The following is a 21,579-nucleotide window of genomic DNA, read 5'->3' on the forward strand; positions in this document are numbered from 1 at the left end:
TAGTATAATGGTCATAACTTTAAGTTGTAAATGGTTTAGCTTTCTGAAAACTAGACACTAAGGGCTATAATTTTCACTTGTTCCTAATCTCCCAATTCCTTATAGATTGCTTGATATAAGTTTCCAAAGTTAGCTCTGTTCAACAGAGATTTTCAAACTCTTCCCATACAACCTATAGTATATCTACCATAACTTTTTGTACACAATTCCGAATGATAAATAGTTTATCTTTATAAAACATAGACATCAAGGGCTACAACTTTTATGTTTGGATCATCTCCAAATTTCTTATAGATTGCGAGATATAAGCTTCCAAAGTCGGGTCAGTACAACATATATTTTGTTCTATGTGATCGCGAAAGAGCTTCCGCGATCGCGATTCACAAGGCCCCAAACTGCTGTTTGCTCTTCGCGAACGCGACCAAATGTTCGCGATCGCGATGCACACCTATGTAGGCAGAAATCAACAATTAAAAATGGCCTAGAAATGGCCCGAAACCACCCCGAAACTCACCCGAGCCCATCAGGACCTCAACCAAATATACCAACAAGTCCTAAAACATCATACGAACATAGTCGAAGCCTCGAATCACATCAAACAACGCTAAAACTACGAATCACACCTCAATTCAAGCCTAATGAATCAATTCAAGCCTAATGAACTTTGAACTTTCAAATTCTATATCTTATGCCGAAATACATCAAATCAATCCGGAATGACTTCAAATTTTGCACACAAGTCATAAATGACATAACAAAGCTATTCCAATTTTTCAGAATCAGATTCCGACCTCGATATCAAAAAGTTAACCCCGGTCAAACTTTCCAAAAATTCGACTTTCGGCATTTCAAGCCTAATTCCACTACGGACCTCCAAATAATTTTTCGGACACGCTCCTAAGTCCAAAATTACCATACAAAGCTATTTGAATCATCGAAATTCCATTTCAGAGTCGTTTGCTCAAAAGTCAAACTCCGGTCAACTCTTTTTATTTAAGTTTCAAAAATGAGAATTGTTCTCTTAGTTTAATTCCGAATCTTTCGAAAATCAAACTCGACCACACACGCGGGTCATAATACATATTACGAAACTTCTTGGGACCTTAAGTCACTGAACGAGGCGTTAATTCTTAAATCGACGAGTCGGGTCGTGACAATGCACTCAATAATTATTATAGTATAAGACTCATTAGGTTTAGGTATGTATATATATATATATATATATATATATATATATATATATATATATCATTGTTATACATAAAATTAGGGAGAGAAGTATGGGTTCACGTGAATTCACACCCCCTCTTCTTAGATATGCCCCTACTTTAAGATTCTTTACCACGAAAAAGTTAATGTTAACTTCTAAGACGCTTGAGCAAATCGAAACTCCAATTGTAATCGAGTCAAATTAAAATATAATCAAGTCGTTCGAGTCAGAATGAGAGCCGACTATTCTTACTTAGAATTCCTCATCTTATTTCTTACTAAATAATAAATTAGAGTCGAGTGATACAAGTAAAATTTTCTTCTACGTTACGTGTGAATTCAATATTCACATAATCTCAATAAGTGTGAATTTAATTCTCAAAATCTTCTTTCTCCTTCTATCCCAAATGTAATAAAAATTTAAAAAATGGCAATTATACTGCCTCACACATGTCTCGTTACTCACACGGTCACATAAAATAAGTAAATATTTCTTAGCATACTATATATAGTCATATTAATTTCCTCCTTTCGGCTTCTTCTTCGATCTCTAAAATCTTTTTTCTCTACAGCTTCCATTCGCCATTGACAAAAAAAAAAACTCTAATTCTCTGCTTCAGGTACTGCTTCCTTTTACATCGATCTTCCTCGAATATTAAACTTTTACTGTTTCCCGATTTGGCCTTCTGTTCTCTTAAATCTTTGCTTGGTCTTTTAATTTGCTTTTTTAGGGTTTCTCATGGGTATTTCGGGAATTTCGTTTTATCGATCCTTTTCTGAAATTGGTTGTTTTGATTTTTTACACTTACTTTATGGATCTTATTTCAATTGGGTTTAATTAATTAATTATTTACTGGGTTTTTGATAATTAGTTGATATGTTTTCTGTTTTATTTTTTGATAGACTTTAGACTTCAATTCTTTTTTGTTTAATTGTTTTATGGAAGTTTGGTGGAATTAGGGTTTATTGGGAGTTATCTTAATGTGGATTTTTAATTAATTCTTTTGTTATTGGGTTTTTGATAATTAGTCGAGTGGGCGCAAGGTGACTCGGACACCACAGCCATTAAAGAAAGAAATTTGCTGATGAAATGTCATTTCTAGAAAAGATACTAATTATGCCTCAATAGGAATTTAGGTGAGTCGGTTCTATGATAGTCACTATCTGATTTGCTCCATTTTGCCAGTTATTGATTTTCAATGTCTATTGAAATCTCCCAGTTGGGAAGGTTTAAAATTTCGCCAATGTACTATGCATTGGTCTGAATTGTGGTCAGTTAGACACCCCTTCTCGGAAAATTATACTGAATATATTGGTAAAATATTACTTTTTTATACATATATATTAAAATCTTGAACACCCTTATCAAAATTCCTGGCTCTGAGGATTTTTAAGATACGTTAAATGCAGAGTTGGCTGTGTTGCATTGCTTTTAACTTTTTGAATTAAGTCTGTAAAGAAGTGTAATCTGCTAAGTGGACAGGTGAAGTTGCAGGAGTTTGGTGGGAGTTGTGGAGTAAGAAATGGCGGCTTCAAGTGCACATGAGGAGGCAGGGACAGGAAGATCTTATGAGGGAGTGTCGAGTGGGCAGCAGCAATGCAGTGAAGCGTTGGCAGAATGGAGGTCATCTGAGCAGGTAGAAAATGGAACTCCATCAACTTCGCCTCCTTACTGGGATTGTGATGACGACGGCGATGGTGGTATGGTGCTTTCGATCTCCAATTCTTTTTACCAATTCATTCAAATTTATGTTTGTTAGTCTAGGAGTCATGGACTTTATGATGTTTTATTTCCTAGTATTTCCTTCAGTCTTTTAAGGTATTGTGGTTTCTTTATGATGAATACTTGGTACACGATGTTTTCGCTTTCTTTAAGATTTTCTTTTTGCTAAGAGTGATATGCTGTGTAGGAGTCTCGCTGCTGATTATGGAGGGCTGGACTTACCTGCGTATTTTTATGTAGAGTTATCTAGTTTGCCAGAATTCCTTCTTTTTGCTTGATAACTGAGAGTCTTTACATGCTTCATTTTGGATGAATATTTCTTTCCCCTCTTTGGTGTAGGAGGCTAGTATACCCCATTTTCTTTGAGAGTCTCTTTTAGAAAGTGTTTTAATTAGTTCTTTGTATTTTCCTTGTCTTTAGCGTCCTTGTAAAATTTCCTTCCCCCCCCTCCCCCCAAGTTAATCAGTCAAAGTAGCTTCTAATATTCTCAAATCTTCTTTTACTGCCCCTTTTCTAGTCCCTGATGCAAAAGTAGACAGAATTACTGTATTTCATATGCAAGGTCTATATAATTTTGTAATCATGGACACTATTTCTGCTATCTTACATATAAGCAGTGATGTTAGGTGAATTGTACAATATTTATTGGTGGATGATTTCGTCCGTGGAAGATCCAGTATACTCTGGTTTTAAAGCTACTTTCTTTCACAACCCTCTACCTCCACTCTGTTGTTTTACCCTTTTCTAATATTTCTAGTTCTTCTAACTTTTCAGCTCTAGTGAAATTGAGACAACTCTTTGGTTCTAGTTACATAGTTGTCGAAAAAAGCTATTGCAATCTAGTTGTATCTTTTACTTAGAAGATATCGTAGTGGCTATTACCTTTTAAATCAATACAACTTAAAGGATATCATAGATTCATAGTGTCTGCTTACTTGATTAGCAGTTAGCAGTTAGCACTAACCCAGCTTCCTGATTTTGATAATAAATAAGGATATAAAAAATTAGAAGATTTTGTTTAAGTGATAGATCGAAATTGCAAAATAATGCGTCTATTGCCTATTGGGTTGAGATATGATGCTTGAGTTATAATTGATAATTTTCTTTTTGCATGGAACTCTGTGTCATTCTTATTCAGTTATACCTTTGGTTTTTATTCAGTTATCCTCTTTTATTGTCTTTAGGCCCTAAACCTTCTGAGCTATATGGGAAATATACTTGGAAGATTGATAAGTTTTCACAAATTAACAAGAGAGAACTTCGCAGTAATGCATTTGATGTTGGCGGCTACAAATGGTATGATGTTCTTGTGAAGAATTATTTTGTTTAACTTTAACATACTTATTTAGCCTCAATTAGCCTCATCTTTAAGCTCATTTTTAAACTGCTTTTAGAATCTTACATATAAAGCCTCCATGTGCAACCCTATATTATTAGTTAGTTCTTGAGATTAGATTAAGAAAGACAGCCTGTGTCTTTATATTGATAAAAGAATGGTTACATTTTATATTTACTAGAATAACAATGCATCCGTTTATTTACAATGATAATGACACTAGCAGAAGCGGATCTAGGATTTGAAGATGGTGGGTGCCATAATTTTCTTTAATATACACCTTGCAATGACTAATATAGAGTTTGTTAGGAACGTGTATTCGGTTCGGTTCTGTCTCTTTTAAGTTTATTCGGGTAAACTTAATAGACGTTTTTTATTTGCATATATGAAAATTATATCTCAAATATCAAGGCAAACTTAATTAGAATTTTATATCGGAATCATACCTTTAATATTAACAACACAAGTAAAGTCAACACTTTCACTAAGGGAAGTACTTTTTTTTTTTGGTTGTATATTTAAAATAAATTTGCGCAAGTAGAATAACATCTTCAATAAGAAAATTACACCAATTAGAACAAGAAAAATTAAAAAGAATTATTTTCAATTGGTAAATTACGCCCCATAAGTAAATGTAGAATTAGATGAAAAATAAATTTCCAAAAATCAAAATCATAAATTTCATGTTTTTTCTAAGCAATATTTACAAAATTTCATCACAATTTAATAGTAAAGAGATTTAAATTGAACTTAACAACCCTAGATTAGCAATATTTTTATGATATAATAAATAAAAGAAATTATGAAAAATTAAAACGGTTCATAATCTGAAATTTCCATTGACTCCCAAGTCTTTCAATTTTGAAAGAAGAAACTTCGCAAATTTGAGACTGAAAGAAATACTTATATTTATGGGTTTTTAAAATTTTGGAGTCTCTTTTGAGTGTTTTCGCTAGAAGTCATAGAAAAACTAATAGAATAAAGGAAAGAGGAATATAAAAAATAAGGGAGATAATTGAAAAGGGAAACGGCGGAGACAAAAGGAAATACAAAGCACAAAAAAGGGAGCCAAATAAAGTTTAGCGTAAATTCGAACTTGGGTCTTACACACAAGAAAAGCTTTCAAAATGGTCTCCCAACCATGGCACATTTGTTTAGTTTGCGAATCATATATTTAACCTAGTTTAAGAAAATTTCAATATAGGTATATAATAATTTTATCAACCTAGTGGCCGCATGAATTGTCAATATGATTTCCACCACCATTCTTCGGGTTGGAGCATATAATACGAGCGAATACTTTTTTGCACCAAGCTTGTTATAAATAAATACCGACTTCTAGGATGTTTCATAAGGATGTTTTGCTGTTTGTTCATTTGAGCAAACGGACTAAGTGCTAATATGGCACAACCATAAGAGGAGTAGGGGAGACAAGGTTATGCACTGGGTAGCGCATCGCATCTGCCTCAGCCCTAAGGTACAGAGGCGACAAGGGGTGTTAACCTGGCCACCCAATTCTAACAATTTAATAGAGAAGTAATGATTGTAAATACCGGTACCGTACTTCAAGTAGGCAATAACGAATGTCCAATGCATATTTACCAGACTATAACAGCTGCCTCACTGTTAGCAGGAAGTAAACTAGGAATGGTTACCAATAATATGATTTTAAGTACTAGAACCAATTATCCAAAGATTTCAATTACTTTTGTGAGATACAAATTGTAGAGTCACCGATATGTACTGTAGTGGAGGTGAAAGGACTGAGCTTGCTTGGATGCGTTTTGTTTGAAGTTACTCTTGGTAATTTTTTATTAGTCTTTTGAAGACTGTTAAGATTGTTAAGTTTCTACTAGACGGAGATGGTTGATCATTGACACAGAGAGGAAATGGGACGTGTTGATAAGGTCAGCATTCTGTTAGACTGGATGACAGATCTGTGATACTCTGATTGACTTGATAATAGACTAAGAGAAAGACTTGAAAAAAGAGAATTGACTAAGAAAATGACTCGTGACTTACTCGAGTGGTTTGTCACCCGGTAACTATAATTTACTCATGTAAAAAGTTATTACAAATTGTATTAACAGGAACAACAATTAATCCTCTTATTTCAAATGCTATACTACCTATTTTCATCTTGTGTTATATTTACTTTTCTAACTTATAATGCTGCATTAACTCTTATTTTGCAGTTCTTCATTAGTGCTAGTATCATTTTCAACATAAGCTTATGTTAGTAGGATGAAAATAAGTAAAAGAGGAGAATTGAGAGTTATTTTCGTGGTTTGGTTAGAAAGATAGTTGAGGTGCATGAAACCTCCCCACGTCACCTTTCTCCAACTCTTGGGAAACTTGAATGGTAATCACAAAATCGTTTTTACTACGTGTTGAACAAAAAGTAAACTCTCTTACTTTCCTCTAGAAATGAATGACTAATGGGTGACGTAAGGAAAGTAATGATTAAGTCCTATTCCTGTTCCCTTCCTCTTGTCCATTGCTGAACCAAATAAACTTGTAGCTTAGTTTGAGGCAGATGCATGGCTGACTAGCTGGCACAACAGTTATATTCTTGTTATATTGATGTAGAGGTTGATGATAGTAATTGTTAATTTGGAGTTTGGGTTATCAAGGTTGCTACTCTTGTTATCATAGTGGAAGTTCCATGGGGGCATGCATTTACAGCAGCATCTGCTGTATCATCATATGCTCGTTACCTATCATTGAATGGAAATTTACCAGTTCATGAATTAGGAAGTGACTGACAAATGTTTGCTCCAACTGTTGCGGCAGGTACATTCTGATTTATCCTCAGGGGTGTGATGTTTGCAACCATCTCTCTTTGTTTCTTTGCGTGGCTAATCATGACAAGCTCCTTCCAGGTGTGGTAATGTTGATAGTTCATCACAAGCTATCTAGAAATTGATGTGGTAGCTATGATTATGATGTTTTGTTCCTCTTTTGGTAACAGGTTGGGGTCATTTTGCTCAATTCACTATTGCTGTGGTGAACAAAGACCCGAAGAAGTCCAAGTATTCGGGTTGGTTTGTTGGGTCTGTTCTTTTTGCAATGAATTTATTGGTTCCATTTGTGCTCACATTAATAGACAGTTGCAAATTTTTGCAGATACATTACATCGTTTCTGGAAGAAAGAGCATGATTGGGGGTGGAAAAAATTTATGGAGTTGTCGAAAGTTTTAGATGGTTTTGTTGATGCTGATACGCTCATCATAAAAGCTCAAGTTCAAGTAATCAGGTCTTTTGCAAGCCATTCCTATTTGAGACTGTTTAGCTGAACGCTTGTTTCTCTATTACATGGATGAATAGGAGGGAGGCTTCTCTAGTTTTGGGTAGTTTTTTATTAGGTTGGCCGTTAATGCAGCTTACTGTGTTACCCTTAAATTGCATCTTCAGCCAGAGACCAAGAAAAGTTAAAAAAGAAAGCCCTTCTGCTTTGATTGTTATGTGATTATTAATTCAACCTTCTTACTTTCATCTATCTTTGTTCAAATGCATATACCCTTTGTTTTACCTTAAAGAGGTTTAGCAGATGCACTAATAGCATGCTTCTTCCACCTTTTTTGTGGTAAATGTCAAAGTGATATCTGATGTATGCTTGTGTATGGGGTGTAAAAGGGACAGCTAGTTGACCTTTTCTTTTAACTTTTGTCTGATAAAAGAGCAGCAAATCTGTTATAGATGTGAACTTTCCGTAAGTATGGCATATGACCTGAGATGGACATACTGACATGAAAACTAAACATCATTAAATTGAATTTTGCAAAATTTCTATTTTTTATAGCTTATATGAGGATTATTCTAATTAAAAGTTATACATGCGCACTATTTATATGTTACAAATCTTAACCATGCAATTCAGCGATCTTTTTAACTGACATAATTCATCCTTGTGATCTTTTATCCTTGTAGTATTTTACTATTATTTATTGACCTGCATATCATAGGAAAAAGTATAGAACAGAAAATTGTAGGAGGAAGTGTCTTCAAATATTGTTGAGGACATCTTTTGTATGGTGGTCAAACTATGGAGTATGACAGGAATTTGATGTATTTCTTGCGTGTTTTTAAAAGTGCTTTTCAACATGGACATGAGTGCAGTGCCCTTTTTACATATTGTGAAGTTTGAACCAGTTAGGAACTTAGACCATAATAGACCAAGGTAACAAAATGTCACAATTGGAAGGTTCCATTTACTTTACATAAATCTTCAATCGAACTTTAGTTTAGCTTGAGGATGTGTAGCAGTTCCTTTTTGAATCATTCTTTCTGAGAATAGAAAGTACTGTCCTTTATAGTATTTTCCAGTAAGTTGCTCTTAAGCAGTCCCTTCATGCTTGAATGGGTCTCAAACAGTGATTGTTGGTTTGTACTGCTATGATCCTTGCAATGCTAAACTGCTACGATCTATGTTTATTGTCTGTAGGGAGAGAGCAGATCGTCCCTTTCGTTGCCTTGACCGTCAATATCGAAGGGAGCTTGTTAGGGTATATTTGACTAATGTGGAACAAATCTGCCGCCGTTTCGTGGAAGAGAGACGAGTAAAGCTTGGGAAGTTGATAGAGGATAGAGCTCGATGGTCAAGGTAGGGATGTCGATATTCTTACTTTTGGCCGTGTTTTAGAGGCTTTCAGTTTCTATAGGGCACCATCGTCTACTTTGGTTTGTGCTCTCTTTTGTGTCTAGTCTAGTTGGGTTGTTTGTGGCCAATGACTCATGGTTAATGGTTTTATGTTGAATAAACTGTGTTCCTCATCTCCTTAGGAGAGATGCTTAAGATTTTGATGTCAGTCTTTCATTTGTCATATTTCTCAGCATTTTCACCTAAAGGACTACTTGTGATGAAATTTCAGCTTCTGTGCTTTTTGGCTTGGAATGGACCAAAATTCTAGGCGCCGCATGTCCAAGGAGAGATCAGATTCAATTTTAAAAGTGGTTGTCAAGATCTTTTTCGTAGAGAAGGAGGTTACTTCTACTCTTGTTATGGACTCCTTGTACAGCGGGCTTAAGTCTCTTGAAGGCCAGATAATGGGCAAGAAAGGTAAAGCAAAATATTCGGATGCAGATGAACAACTGGTTCCTATTGTTCGTATGGAGAAAAACATGTTTGTGTTGGTGGATGATGTCTTGCTATTGCTTGAGAGTGCTGCATTGGAGCCATTGCCTCCAAAGGATGAGAAAGGCCCTCAAAACCGAACAAAGGTGAGTGACATAATGCCATTGTTGAAGCTATATGTCAGATATATTCTCATGGTTATAGCTTGAGTTGTGCAGTGCTACTGCTAAACGGGTTCCTCCCCCTGGGACCCCGGGCCAATTAGAGCTCAAAAATATTGATATTCACAATTGATAAGAATGTTACCCAACAATTGACTGGAGGTCAACATTTATATTTAAGATGTCTCTTTTTGGCAATGTTCAATGCTATCAGACTGCTCGTATTAATCACGTGTGATAGTGGATTAAGATTCTCTTATTTATTGCGTGTTCTTGGATTTGTTTGTTGCTTATTTATGTATTTATTTTCTGTCCAGTTTGGCCCTGTTATTTAGGAGTTTATCAAAAACCAATAAGTAACAGTATCATTGTGTGATCGTTGACAAGCAGTTAAATGCAGTCCTTGATCTGTTTGGACACATGTTAAGCTCTTTTCCTTGATAAACTTCTGCTATTTAGCAAGAATAACAATGCACCTTTTGCCAGTGGTAACTGTCAACTGGAGTGCTTTTCAATATTTAGGAACTTATATTTGAGGGAATTTTATGGCATTGGGCCAGTGAAGAATTGTACCGTATATCCAACGGCTGTGTACAAAAGCCTTTTAACTCAAACTCAGAATCTCCTTTTTTTTCCTATTATAACTCCTCCCCCCCCCCCCAAAACCCCCCACCACCACAATAAAAAAACGCATTTTTGCAAACTAGAACTTCGTGGTTCATGTTCTGCATGCTTGCAATTTTTATCCATCTTTTTAGCAGATAACATGTATCCATACCCCATAGGCATTTGCTTATTGTACCATTGCTTTTTGTCTCAGGATGGCACTTCTGGAGATGAGTTTAACAAAGATTCAATTGAGCGTGATGAGAGGCGTTTAACTGAATTAGGTCGTCGAACCATTGAAATATTTGTCCTAGCACAGATTTTCAGGTTAAAACTCTTTTGATAAATTATTTGCGCATTTTAGTCACTTAATTGTGATATAATATATAAACTGCTGGTTAGGTACAGAAGTTTCTCTTTGGCCTTGCTATTTAAACGGTTAGAACGTATAGATTCTGTTACTTTTTGGTTCGTGTTTTTGCCTGGAGGCCATTTCATATTTGGAGGTCTGACCCATGTTCATGATCTAGCTTGAAATACTTCAAGTCTAGGATGTAATTCTCTCTTGATTCCTATTTGTCTAAACTTGAGATGTACTGAGGAGTTTTCTCGATTCTAGTTTAGCAATTATACATTAATTCCAAGTTTAGTATATTTTGTGACGTCCTGTCATCTCATGCACAACTTATGTAGTGTACACTAGTTGGTTAAATATACTTCTCTTATTTCTGCGCAAAAGTTAATACGTATGTTGTCCAGTTCACCTCATTGTTGGATTGAAGTTAATTTGGTTTGGCCTCACGGTTCGATAAGGTGCGCTTCCAGCAAATCAAAATATCTTTTCCTTTTGGAAGTACAATTTCAGAATCACATTTGATCCAAACCAATCCAGACCTTAGTAGCCCTCATAAAATTATCTTTTACTTCAACCACAGGAGGTCCAAGAGTAGACTTCTCTTGAATCCATTTTCTTACTTTTGTCAGCTGGATCACCTAAGTACAACCTAAAAGGTTTTTACCTCATGTTTCTATGCATGCTGATGTCACTTGATTGGTAGAAAATGAAGGAAACCAGCAGTTGGTGCTTCGTTTCTATATAGGATCAGGTAAAGGGGAAGCTCATGTTGTGTGACACGTCACTCAAACACTCAAACGGGCAGCTATTATGCATATATCTTTAATGATCTTGATTTAATGTCTTGTTAAAGATTCTTCTGCTATGCTGGAATTTTCGTTAAACTAACATAAATAGTTAGGAGTGGCATCAGTAACTGCATTTTCCTCATTGTGAGGTCTCGTACTTTCTTAATTAGCGGCAGTTTGTTATTCTTGCAATTTTAATTAACAATGACTTTTTCATTTATCTTCTGTAGTAAAATAGAGGTTGCGTATCAGGAGGCTGTTGCTTTAAAGAGGCAAGAAGAGCTCATCCGTGAAGAGGAAGCTGCTTGGCTGGCAGAAACTGAGCAGAAAGCTAAACGAGCATCTGGAAAGGAAAAAAAGTCCAAGAAAAAGCAGGTATTGCATTTTATATGTTATGCAGGATAAGAAACAAGCTTTGATATTATCTATGATTTAGGGTCTTTGCTTTGAGGACAGATACATTTATCGTGCTTGCTTTGTATGTCAGGCTAAACAGAAGCGGAATAATCACAAAGTAAAGGATAAGGGTGTTGATGAAAAACCTGGATCCATGGAGCTATATAAGATTGATCAGGATGGACCTACTGGTGAAGGAAACGAGTACATAAATGAGGAGCGAGAAGCAGTACTTGGAAAACCAGATATACTGGAAGCTGTATCTGATGTTTCTGATTCAATCGATTGTGTCCCAGAGGTTATTAATCCTGACTCTGAAGACAGAGATGCAAGTCCTGTCAATTGGGATACTGACAGCTCAGAAGTTCATCCTTCCACGGAAACTAGCTGCAGTGGGTTAAGTGACCTTTCAGCTGTGCAAAATGGGTTAGCCGGAAGGAGAAGTCCTTCCGTCATGGATGATAGTTCATCGACGTGTTCCACAGATTCAATTCCTTCCGTGGTTTCGAATGGGCCTTGCAGATGGACTTCGTCTAACCGTAAAAATCAGAAATCACCTAACAGGCAACCTCCTTTATGTTTTTTTTTTTGGGGGGGGGGGGGGAGGGGGGTGCATAGTCTAAATATATTTGAAATGTTGGTTGTATTCTAAAATTGTGGTGCTTCAACTATTCAGAGGGAAGAACCAAAGAAACAAGTCAACCACTAATGCGGCTGATTGGGCTAGTGAAACAGTAATTCAGCCATTAGATGCTGTTTCAAACTTAGGGCAGCTAAGTGATAGAAGTTGCGGGGTGCCTGGATCTGAGTCGCATTCTACTGTGCTTTTGTCAAATGAGCAGCAAAATGTGAAGAAGGTTATTATCTTCCCTCTACTCACTCTTTTCCATCTAAAGAACCAGCTAGAATCGTCATAAAATACTTTTACCCAAGAGAGACCACCTAATGTTGATGAATTTTTTTTTTTTTGGGTTCTTTTCTCTCCCTTTATTATCCCTCATTACTTCACCACTTTGCCATCATAGAACCTCAAGTTTGTTACATGGTAAAAAAAACAAAATACAGGGAAAGAAAAAATCTCATGGAGACTGAGTTGTGTTCTTACTGTTCATGTAAGCAATTAGTATTCTCGAAAGGCCGGTAAATTGCTTCTGTTTGTTAAGATGCATATGCCTTTCCAATGAGTTTATAGGGAAATGTCTTTTTTTAGACGCTGTGATTCTGTTAGTAGTATGAAATTGGTTTTACTCTGAGCAGGAAGTAGTAGCTTTGCAGCAGAAGAAGGCCGAGACAGAGAGACCTTCAATGGAGAAGCCGAGTGTCAAGTCTTCTCCGAGAAGCCCTCCAAAAGATGCAGGCTCTGTTGTTCAGCAGAAGTCACAGACGAAGATCTCTGTCACAAGCGATCCTGCTTTGGTTAAAAGATCGTTTTCAGATGGTCCCAAGCTAGCTGATAAATCAGCTCTAGTGTCTAATTCATCTGAAACTGCTGTGGTATTGAAAGCTGATCCGCATAAAGCTGTAGAGCCAAGTGTCAAGGATAAGCCCTCAGTGCAGCCCAGTACGACTGGGGAGTCCTCGTCTCAACAAGTAACAATCTCTGCTACAACAGAAAATTTCAAATGGCAACAAGTGCCCGCCGTGTCCAGACCATTGTGTGATCCTTTAGTTCCTGGACCTAGGCCTGCTGCCCCTGTTGTTTCCATGGTTCAGACAGTACGATCACTGGCTCGTTCAGTGAGTGCAGCTGGCCGATTGGGTCCAGATCCTTCACCAGCAACACACAGCTATCTTGCTCAGTCCTACCGAAATGCAATTATGGGTGGTCCTGTTTCTGGAAGTCCGGCTAGTTTTAGTCAACCTCATTCTCCAATTTCGGCAGTTAACCTCTCACATTCGTACTCTCAACAACAACCTCCACTGGTTACTGGGGCATCGTTTTTACCACATGGTTTGGAAAGAACAGAACCTAGTTCTAGCAGACCAAACTTTTCGTATGGAATGGTGAATAATGGCAGCTTGCAGAATGGACTCCAATGGGAGTGTCCCCAAAGGGACAGCAGTAGGAGTGTATCTCAACATCATCCTTCTGCATCAAATGGAATCAGGAACTTTGATTTGTTCAAGGCTGTAAACAGCAGAACACATGATCAAATTCCTGATTCTCTGGCTTGCACGTCTGGACGCCAGTCCCAGAGTGTATCAGCTGATGAATTTCCTCATCTTGATATTATTAACGACTTACTGAACGATGATCATGGGATTGGAAGGGCTTCTATACCCAACCCGGGCTTTCAAAGTTTTAGCAGCGGGTCACAACATCTGAATCATGGGTTCACATTCCCAGGTGATATTGGCACGCCAGCTGATCTCGGTCTCTCATCTAGCTCTTGTAGGTTTGAACGAACACGAAGTTATCATGACGTGTTCCAGCATAACTATTCTGGAGGCCTTTTCGATAGTGCTAATGATATGATTCTGCAGCCCGATCCACGATTTATGAATGGACATCATATTGATGGGTTAGTTCCTAACCAGTGGCAAATGATGGGTTCTGATCCGTCATTTCTTGGGATGAGGAATGGGAATATTGATGGTAGTCACCCGTATCCCCTCCCCGACTATTCAAACATGGCGTGTGGTGTAAATGGGTACGGATTATTTAGGCCTTCGAATGGCCTTTGAAAGCTTCTATGATGGAGCCTAGCCTTGAATATTTAGGCTGTCTTCCTCTGTAATAACGTATTTGAGAAGAGCATTTTGGTTTTTAAAGGAAACATTTTGTAAAGGGTGATTCTGCTTTGTTTCAAATTTTAGCATTGGAAAAGCGTGGCTTTTGCTATCGCGCCAGATTGAGTATTTAATATTTTAGAAGTTTGGCCTTTTCTTACACCTCAAGTTTGATGTATGCTGTTATGTTATCCTTTGTTGTTTTGAGATAGTATCAGCAGATAAACCAATATATTACCACAAGAATATACTCTATCTCATAGCATAGTCTCAAGAGCTTTGGTTCAGTGGTGTAAAGTCGGGATGTGTAATGTGCAAGTTAGACGCAGGTTGTGGGTTTGAACTTTGTCGTAGACAAAGCAACAACAACATACTCAGTGTGATTTCACAAGTGGGATCTGAGAAGGATCACACTTCACAAGTGGGATCTGAGAAGGAGAGAGCGTAAGGTCTCATTTCCGATAGACTCTCGCTCAAGAAGCCAATAAATTAGGAGGAGGGAAATTGGTATTATGGTCAACTTCAACACCTTTAAAGGTACAACATGAAGCCAATAAATTAGGAGGAGGGAAATTGGTATTATGGTCAACTTCAACACCTTTAAAGGTACAACATGAAGGCAAGGTAGGTCTGCTTAATGATTTTTGAAGGCACTAAGGTCTGTTAGCGACCTACAACTACAAGGGATGTCAATGCTCCTTTGAATACCAAAAAGAAAGAAGAAAAAGGCCGAAGTTTTCATCAGACAGAATTATTGTCTTATAAATTTTATAAAGATACATGAAAATTACCTGAAATGTAATTTTAAACAACCCAGTATAATCTCACTAGTGAGGTCTGGGGAGGGTAGTGTGTACGCAGACCTTACCCCTACCCTGGGGTAGAGAGGCTGTTTCCGATAGACCCTCGGCTCTCTCCCTTCAAGAACTCCCATCTTGCTCTTGGGGTGACTGGAACTCATAACCTCTTGATTGGAAGTGAAGGGTGCTTAATACTAGAGCAACCCACTTTGAAATGTAATTTTAAAGTATAGTAATAATAGTTACTATAACATTTTTTTTCTAAAAGCATGAAACAAGACATTCAATTTTACGCATAAAGAATTGTTATTAGGTAGAGTTATAGGCGAAACCTTTGAAATTATGGTCACTTGATAAGCATAGGATATTTTTGTTACATTTTTGTGAAAAAAAAAAATGTATGCACGAAGCTTTATGTGTGTGTGTGTTAGAGGCAGTTCAATTTGAACAAAATGAATTGCCAAAAAGAAAAAAAATGAAGAATAAGATACATCAATCACCCTTTGACACTTTTAAATAAGTGGTTTTTGATTAATTTCAAGTATAGAATTGAATGCACGTCTTCTCTAACATATTTCTTTCAAATGGTTTCATCACCAGCCACCCTCCACCTTTATTTCTCTCTATTTTTATTTATTAATAAAACATTAAGCAATATTTTGTAATTTTAAGTTAAAAAACATATTTTTTTTGCTGAATCTCTACGTGTTTACTTACATTAAATAGAATAAACAAGAAATAATTAAAACTTTTTAACCCATTTATTTTGCTCGTAAAAATGTAATCCAAGATTTATATCAAATCTTTAGTTTCAGCTTAGTTAGTTCTTCTAATAACTAAGCTCGTGCTCCAGAACAGTTTATTATAGAATCTTTTATAGGTTAGATTATACATTTATTTTTCTTGATTATGTCTTTAATATGTCTTCTCACGTACGAGCATAATTCTTATTTATGAGTTGCTTATGTGTAATATTTTTAATAATGAGTGGCAACTAGACGAATCCAAATTTTCCTAATAATGTCTTCAACATGCCCATCATGTGTGTGCCTTATTCTTTTTCAATGGTTAAATACGTGGATGATAATGAGTGGATAATAAAAATCAAATTTAGGACCTTTGTCTGCTACAACAACAATATACCCAATGTATTCCTATAGTGTGAGGTTTGAGAAAAGTAATGTGTACGCATATCTTACCCCTACCTTGTGGAGATAGAAATTATGTTTCCACTAGACCCTCAGCTCAAGAAAATTATTCCTCAGCATGTTTGAACAAGAAAAACAGTAATGAAAAAGCAATATAGAAAATACTGAAGACAAGAATATTAACAGTAACGAAATAACAAAGCAGTAAGAAAACTGAAGCAAAGGGATATCATGTAGTAATGAAATTCGAAGAATAAGAAAGTACGAGAATGATAATAATAATATTGATATGGAAAATACGGAACTCATATTGTAATGTGTGATTATCTCCTGGGGAGTACACATACTTTTTTTCAAGTGGTGTCGATATTTATAGAAGAACTGAGAATAAATAACATTAATTATCATATTAGTTGACAAGAAATAGCCTTAGTTCATTGGTTTTGTTGAGTCTTAAGTTAGATGAGGTCTTGAGTTCAATCCTATCTAACCAAACCTCTAACCTGCTAGAGGAAAATCAAGAAATTTACCGGCATGCCAAGCTACAAATATGCATCAAGTGGTGTCATTTTCGTTTTCTTATTATATTCGTACAGCATTACTCCATATATTTTATAAAATTTTCTACGAAGCGGTTTCCAAATGAACGGGGTAGGGTATTAGTATATCTAATACATAATTTAGATGTGAAAAATTGTCCTCTAAAAAAGAAAATGTTGAATGAATTGATCGTAAATTATGAGATTTAAAAATCTTTTTGCCTTCGAAAGAAGATATTAATCGTAGAAAAAATGAAATTTCCACAATAAATGCAAATCCCTCTGATATCATTTGAGAATACAAACTCTTGTTGCACCCCAAAAATTTATTTTTATTAGAATCATTAGTAGAAATAAGAAAATGATTCTGTTGATACATTCGAGTAATTAAACGTTTTACAATTAGGAAACTTAATTTATTGTTATAACCTGGATTTTCCAACAAAATCGACCTATTTCTATTTAAACCATGATCACGAGCAAGTGCATAAATATACTCCTGAAAGATAAGTGGATATATGAAGTTGTGTTGTTGCGATCTATCTGGCTGTAAATATCTTTGGATTTCTTCCATTTGAAATTCGATTTGAACCAAAGATGGAAGATTTTGAGGGTTATCAAATGATACATAGTGCGATACAGTTAAAACAAAGTATTATAGTAAGAATAGATACCTTGGATACAGGTAAACTTCTCAACGGATTCTCTATCATCTTTTTTTTTTCGTTTCGTTTAATTGGTCTATGTTATCGTGTTATAGGATAATAAGATGGTTAGAAATCCTTTATTTTTTCAACCTAATCGCTCTTTTGACTTCGGAAAAAATTTTCTTTGTCAATATACTGTTTCTTCTACACACACATCTCCATAATAGAAAATAATAATAGTTAGGATTCATTAAAAAAATCAAGAATCCACTCATGGAACAAGAAACCCTTCCCGCAATAGGCACTAATAAATTTTTAACGTTTAATTAAATCGGGAATCATTCAAATTAAGAACAAAAGCTCGTTGCTTTTTCTTTCCCTATAATTTAATTGAAGTCGCAGCCCTATCCATTTATTCATTCGACCCAACTTTATTTTGTTCCGTTTCAAGAATTCTAACACGGTTTTATACCCATCTAGGAACAATGAAATATTCTCAGAACTTTCCGTTGATACAACATGCTATTTTTACCATTCATTCCCTTTCAGGATCAGTCGTGGTCTTCCAAACTTTACCGAGAGTATGGACGAATCCCTCACTTCATCCATATGTGTAAAAGAGACTAGCCGCACTTAAAAGCCGAGTACTCTACCGTTGAATTAGCAACCCGAAGAAAATATCGAAAAAATTATGTAGATATAATCCGAAGAAAAAAAAATAAAGAGTTTAGACAAGATAACCAAAAACCATTGAAGGAAGAAATCTCAAAAAATACATTCACATTTTAGAATTAATTTAAAACATAAAATAAAACTAAATAGATCCACTTCATTTATCACAATGAATAATATTTGTTCGATACACTGTTGTCAATATAAATATTAAAAAAAAAACAAAAGAAATTTCAATTGACAACAATAAAAAATATTAAAAAAAAAGACTTGTGTTGGGTTGGCACTACAAATTTAATCCAAATAAAATAGATATAAAAAAGTAAAGATGGGAGAATAAATTAAGTGAAAAATAAAACTATAATTTACTTAGATTTATTTAATCCATAATGGATTCAATCAAGTTAAGTGAGATAAGCAAACTTGATTTCTTTTTTAGTTTTAGTAGAGTTCCAATGAAAAACGAAAAATCACCCAATTGAAAGAAATGCCCGAATTTTATATTTCGAGTATCAATAAAATAAGATATTTTATTATTATAGAACACGAAATTCAATGGAAGCAATGATAAAAAAATACAAATAGAAAAGGAAAGGGAGGAAATACAAAAAAATAGAAGAGAAAAGACATACAAAGTTATATACAAATGACTACCCCCTTTTTTGTATTTCCTTAATTTATTTTCTTAATTGAATTTCGGTTGATTAGGACGAAGTTTCTTAAAAACCTCCGCCTTCTTTAAAATATCCTGAACAGTTCCTGTAGGTTGAGCCCCTTTTTCAAGGAAATATAAAATAGCAGGAACATTTAAATAAGTTTGATTCTTTATCGGATCATAAAAACCCACTTTCCGAAGATCTTTTCCTTCTCTTCGGGATCGAACATCAATTGCAACGATTCGATAGACGGCTCATTGGGATAGATGTAGATGAACAACACCCCCAGAAACGTATATGAAGCTTTCTCCTCGTACGACTCGAGAAAAATGATTGATTCGAGGTTTTGTCTCTGTATGGAATTCTATCTAAGAAATGACAACTGGGTCCATAAAATGATGATCAAATCAATTAAAGATGTAAGTCTTTTTTTTCTTCTTTCTTTCTGAAAATGAAAAATAAACCATTCGTACTCTCATAACTCAAGTTGGATAACTTTCAAACAGTTCAAAGGAAAATCTTTCGGCAATTTTATTTATTGAGCGGTCTTTCCTCCTTTTATGTTTGTCTCGTTTAAAATAGATTTAGATTCTTCAGTCTGATCCAGCTATTAATACAATAAAAAAGGTGTTTCCTTGTTCTGGGTTCCTTTATCATTGTTTTATTTTAAATCATTGGGTTTAGACATTACTTCAGTGCCTTTTAATCCTTTCAAAATGGCAACAACATACCCCTTTTGCGATTTCTATGAAACAATCCTACAGACGATGGATTCTCGCGTGAAACACTTTGGATCGAAAAAGTGTGGTCAATTCCAAGAAATTTTTGAATTGGAAACTTGCTCAAATTGGATTCTTTCGATTTCCATACTGAAAATATATTTACGAAGTTGTTCCAATTTTTTTATTGATTGGCATTAACCCTAGACCCTTGCCCAGAGAAATAAATTAATACTTTCTACTCGAGCTCCATCATGGACTATTTACATTCCAAGACAACAAAAAAAAGAGGGGTTCTAGTGAAACAGAACCAATGATGTCGAGCCAAGAGCACCTTCATTCCTACATAAAATGGTGGATGTACAAATCCACAACGGATCCTGTCCTTCAAGTCGCACGTTGCTTTCTACCACATCGTTTCAAACGAAGTTTTACCATAACATTCCTCTAAGAACCGGTATGGAATTGATTCAATTATGGAATCATGAATAGTCATTGGTTGGGCTGATGTATAAACACCATAATCTATACTTTGTTCTATATCTATATACTATAGATATAGGTTACTATAGAGATAGGTGGATAAATATTTTTCTTTAGTAAGACCCCATCGCTAATATTAATTTATCTAACATTAACATATTAATTAATATTTAATCTATAAATAATAATAAATAAGACGAATAAATGAGTTCTTTTTGATTCTGCATCTTCACGTGACTCCTGATTATCTCATCTAAAAGTTTAAGCTATTAGAGAGAACACACTCAATTTTACGGTGTGTTGCATGGTCATGTAACGTGTAACCGCATTTTAGTGTTTCCTCCTAAAGTCCTATCCAATGTTCAAAGATTCTTCTAATGAAATAAGCAAAATTTTGTAATTTTCTTCTCATGCGTGACGAAAACTATATAGAAAGTCATGCGATTTTAATGCCACTGACTGATCACGATTGTGTATATCTCTTCCTTCATTTAAATTTTTATATTTTAGATAATCACGTACATCTTTGACAAAAATACAATACTTTCGCTTTACATTTGAACTTAACTAACTTTTTAATTAGTATATATTTTAAGCATAGTTTTCACAGTTTTTCATGCCGGCTGGTACTGGAAAAATGGAAAAATTCATTTCAGATATAAATTAGGATCAATTGATGAAAAGTCATTATTCACAATGGAAAGGAGAAAAAAAAAAGAATGAATTAATCCACAGCCTAAAATAAAATTTTCTATATCTCTATTTACATCAATTACTTGGACTTACAAACAAACTAAGCACGCATGGACCTCCATGTAAGGAAAAAAAAATGCCTTAATTTACGGAAACAAAAGAAAATGAAATAAACCAAAGAATTAAAGAATGGTGAAGACATTACAATAGCAAAGAATTTACATAAACTATTTAATGGAAACTTTCTATATTTAGCTTCCTTAGGCACCACGGAAGCTCCTGTAAGATCCATGCCATGCATGCTTGCAATCTACGTAAACTCTACTACGATGATGATACTGCAGAGGAAACCTTTAGAAAAATAGCCCGACGCTAGGATGATGAAAAGCTTAAAAACCAATAATAATAACATCACGTGAAAGAACCTGAGCGTCCAACTTAAAACCTTAAATCATTGGGTCGTGTCTGAGGACATTGTTAACCATTTTGAAAACTCTCATATAACTGATGAGAGACAAGTGTATTCTCTGGCAGCAGCCAACATGGATGGCCAAGGTTTGACGGTTCAGGGGCATGAGCCGCCACCGCCTTGGCCGGGGATGTTGGTGCAAGGAGAAGCACCAGATGGTGGAACTGGACCCCTAGGCAAAGATGTTAGAAGTGTGGCTTCTTGTTTCAACCATTTCCCCATATCTAAGGGCCTTGCTCCTTTTGCTAATAATAAAGTATTTGGAGTGGAAAAAATGGAGAAAATGAATAATAATGTAATAAATCCTCTAAAAAGAATCATGATATTTTATGTAAAATTAGTATGAAAACCACTTTTTGAACTTTGGTTTTTTTG

The 21,579-nt window shown here is 35.3% G+C and overlaps 1 protein-coding gene across 3 annotated transcripts; it reads left to right on the forward strand.

Annotated features, from left to right (window-relative positions):
* Window positions 1–1,692: 1,692 nt before the first annotated feature.
* On the forward strand, window positions 1,693–14,538 carry LOC107811397 (TNF receptor-associated factor homolog 1a). Of its 3 annotated transcripts, XM_075229904.1 has the most exons (14): window positions 1,748–1,829; window positions 2,239–2,346; window positions 2,693–2,910; window positions 4,117–4,228; window positions 7,062–7,150; window positions 7,240–7,308; window positions 7,395–7,524; window positions 8,713–8,871; window positions 9,140–9,488; window positions 10,324–10,436; window positions 11,483–11,627; window positions 11,740–12,212; window positions 12,325–12,505; window positions 12,906–14,538. In XM_075229904.1, exons 3-14 carry the CDS (start codon window positions 2,733–2,735, stop codon window positions 14,331–14,333), a joined length of 3,426 nt encoding a protein of 1,141 aa, XP_075086005.1. In that variant the 5' UTR covers window positions 1,748–1,829; window positions 2,239–2,346; window positions 2,693–2,732; the 3' UTR covers window positions 14,334–14,538. The 3 variants fall into 3 exon arrangements, with proteins under 3 accessions (XP_016491806.2, XP_075086005.1, XP_016491808.2); XM_016636320.2 differs by lacking the exon at window positions 2,239–2,346 and having other exon boundaries at window positions 1,693–1,829; XM_016636322.2 differs by lacking the exons at window positions 1,748–1,829; window positions 2,239–2,346; window positions 2,693–2,910; window positions 4,117–4,228; window positions 7,062–7,150 and having other exon boundaries at window positions 7,234–7,321.
* The last annotated feature ends 7,041 nt before the right edge of the window (window positions 14,539–21,579 follow it).

Source organism: Nicotiana tabacum, chromosome 14 (genome assembly GCF_000715075.1).
Source record: "Nicotiana tabacum cultivar K326 chromosome 14, ASM71507v2, whole genome shotgun sequence".
Classification (NCBI taxonomy): domain Eukaryota; kingdom Viridiplantae; phylum Streptophyta; class Magnoliopsida; order Solanales; family Solanaceae; genus Nicotiana; species Nicotiana tabacum.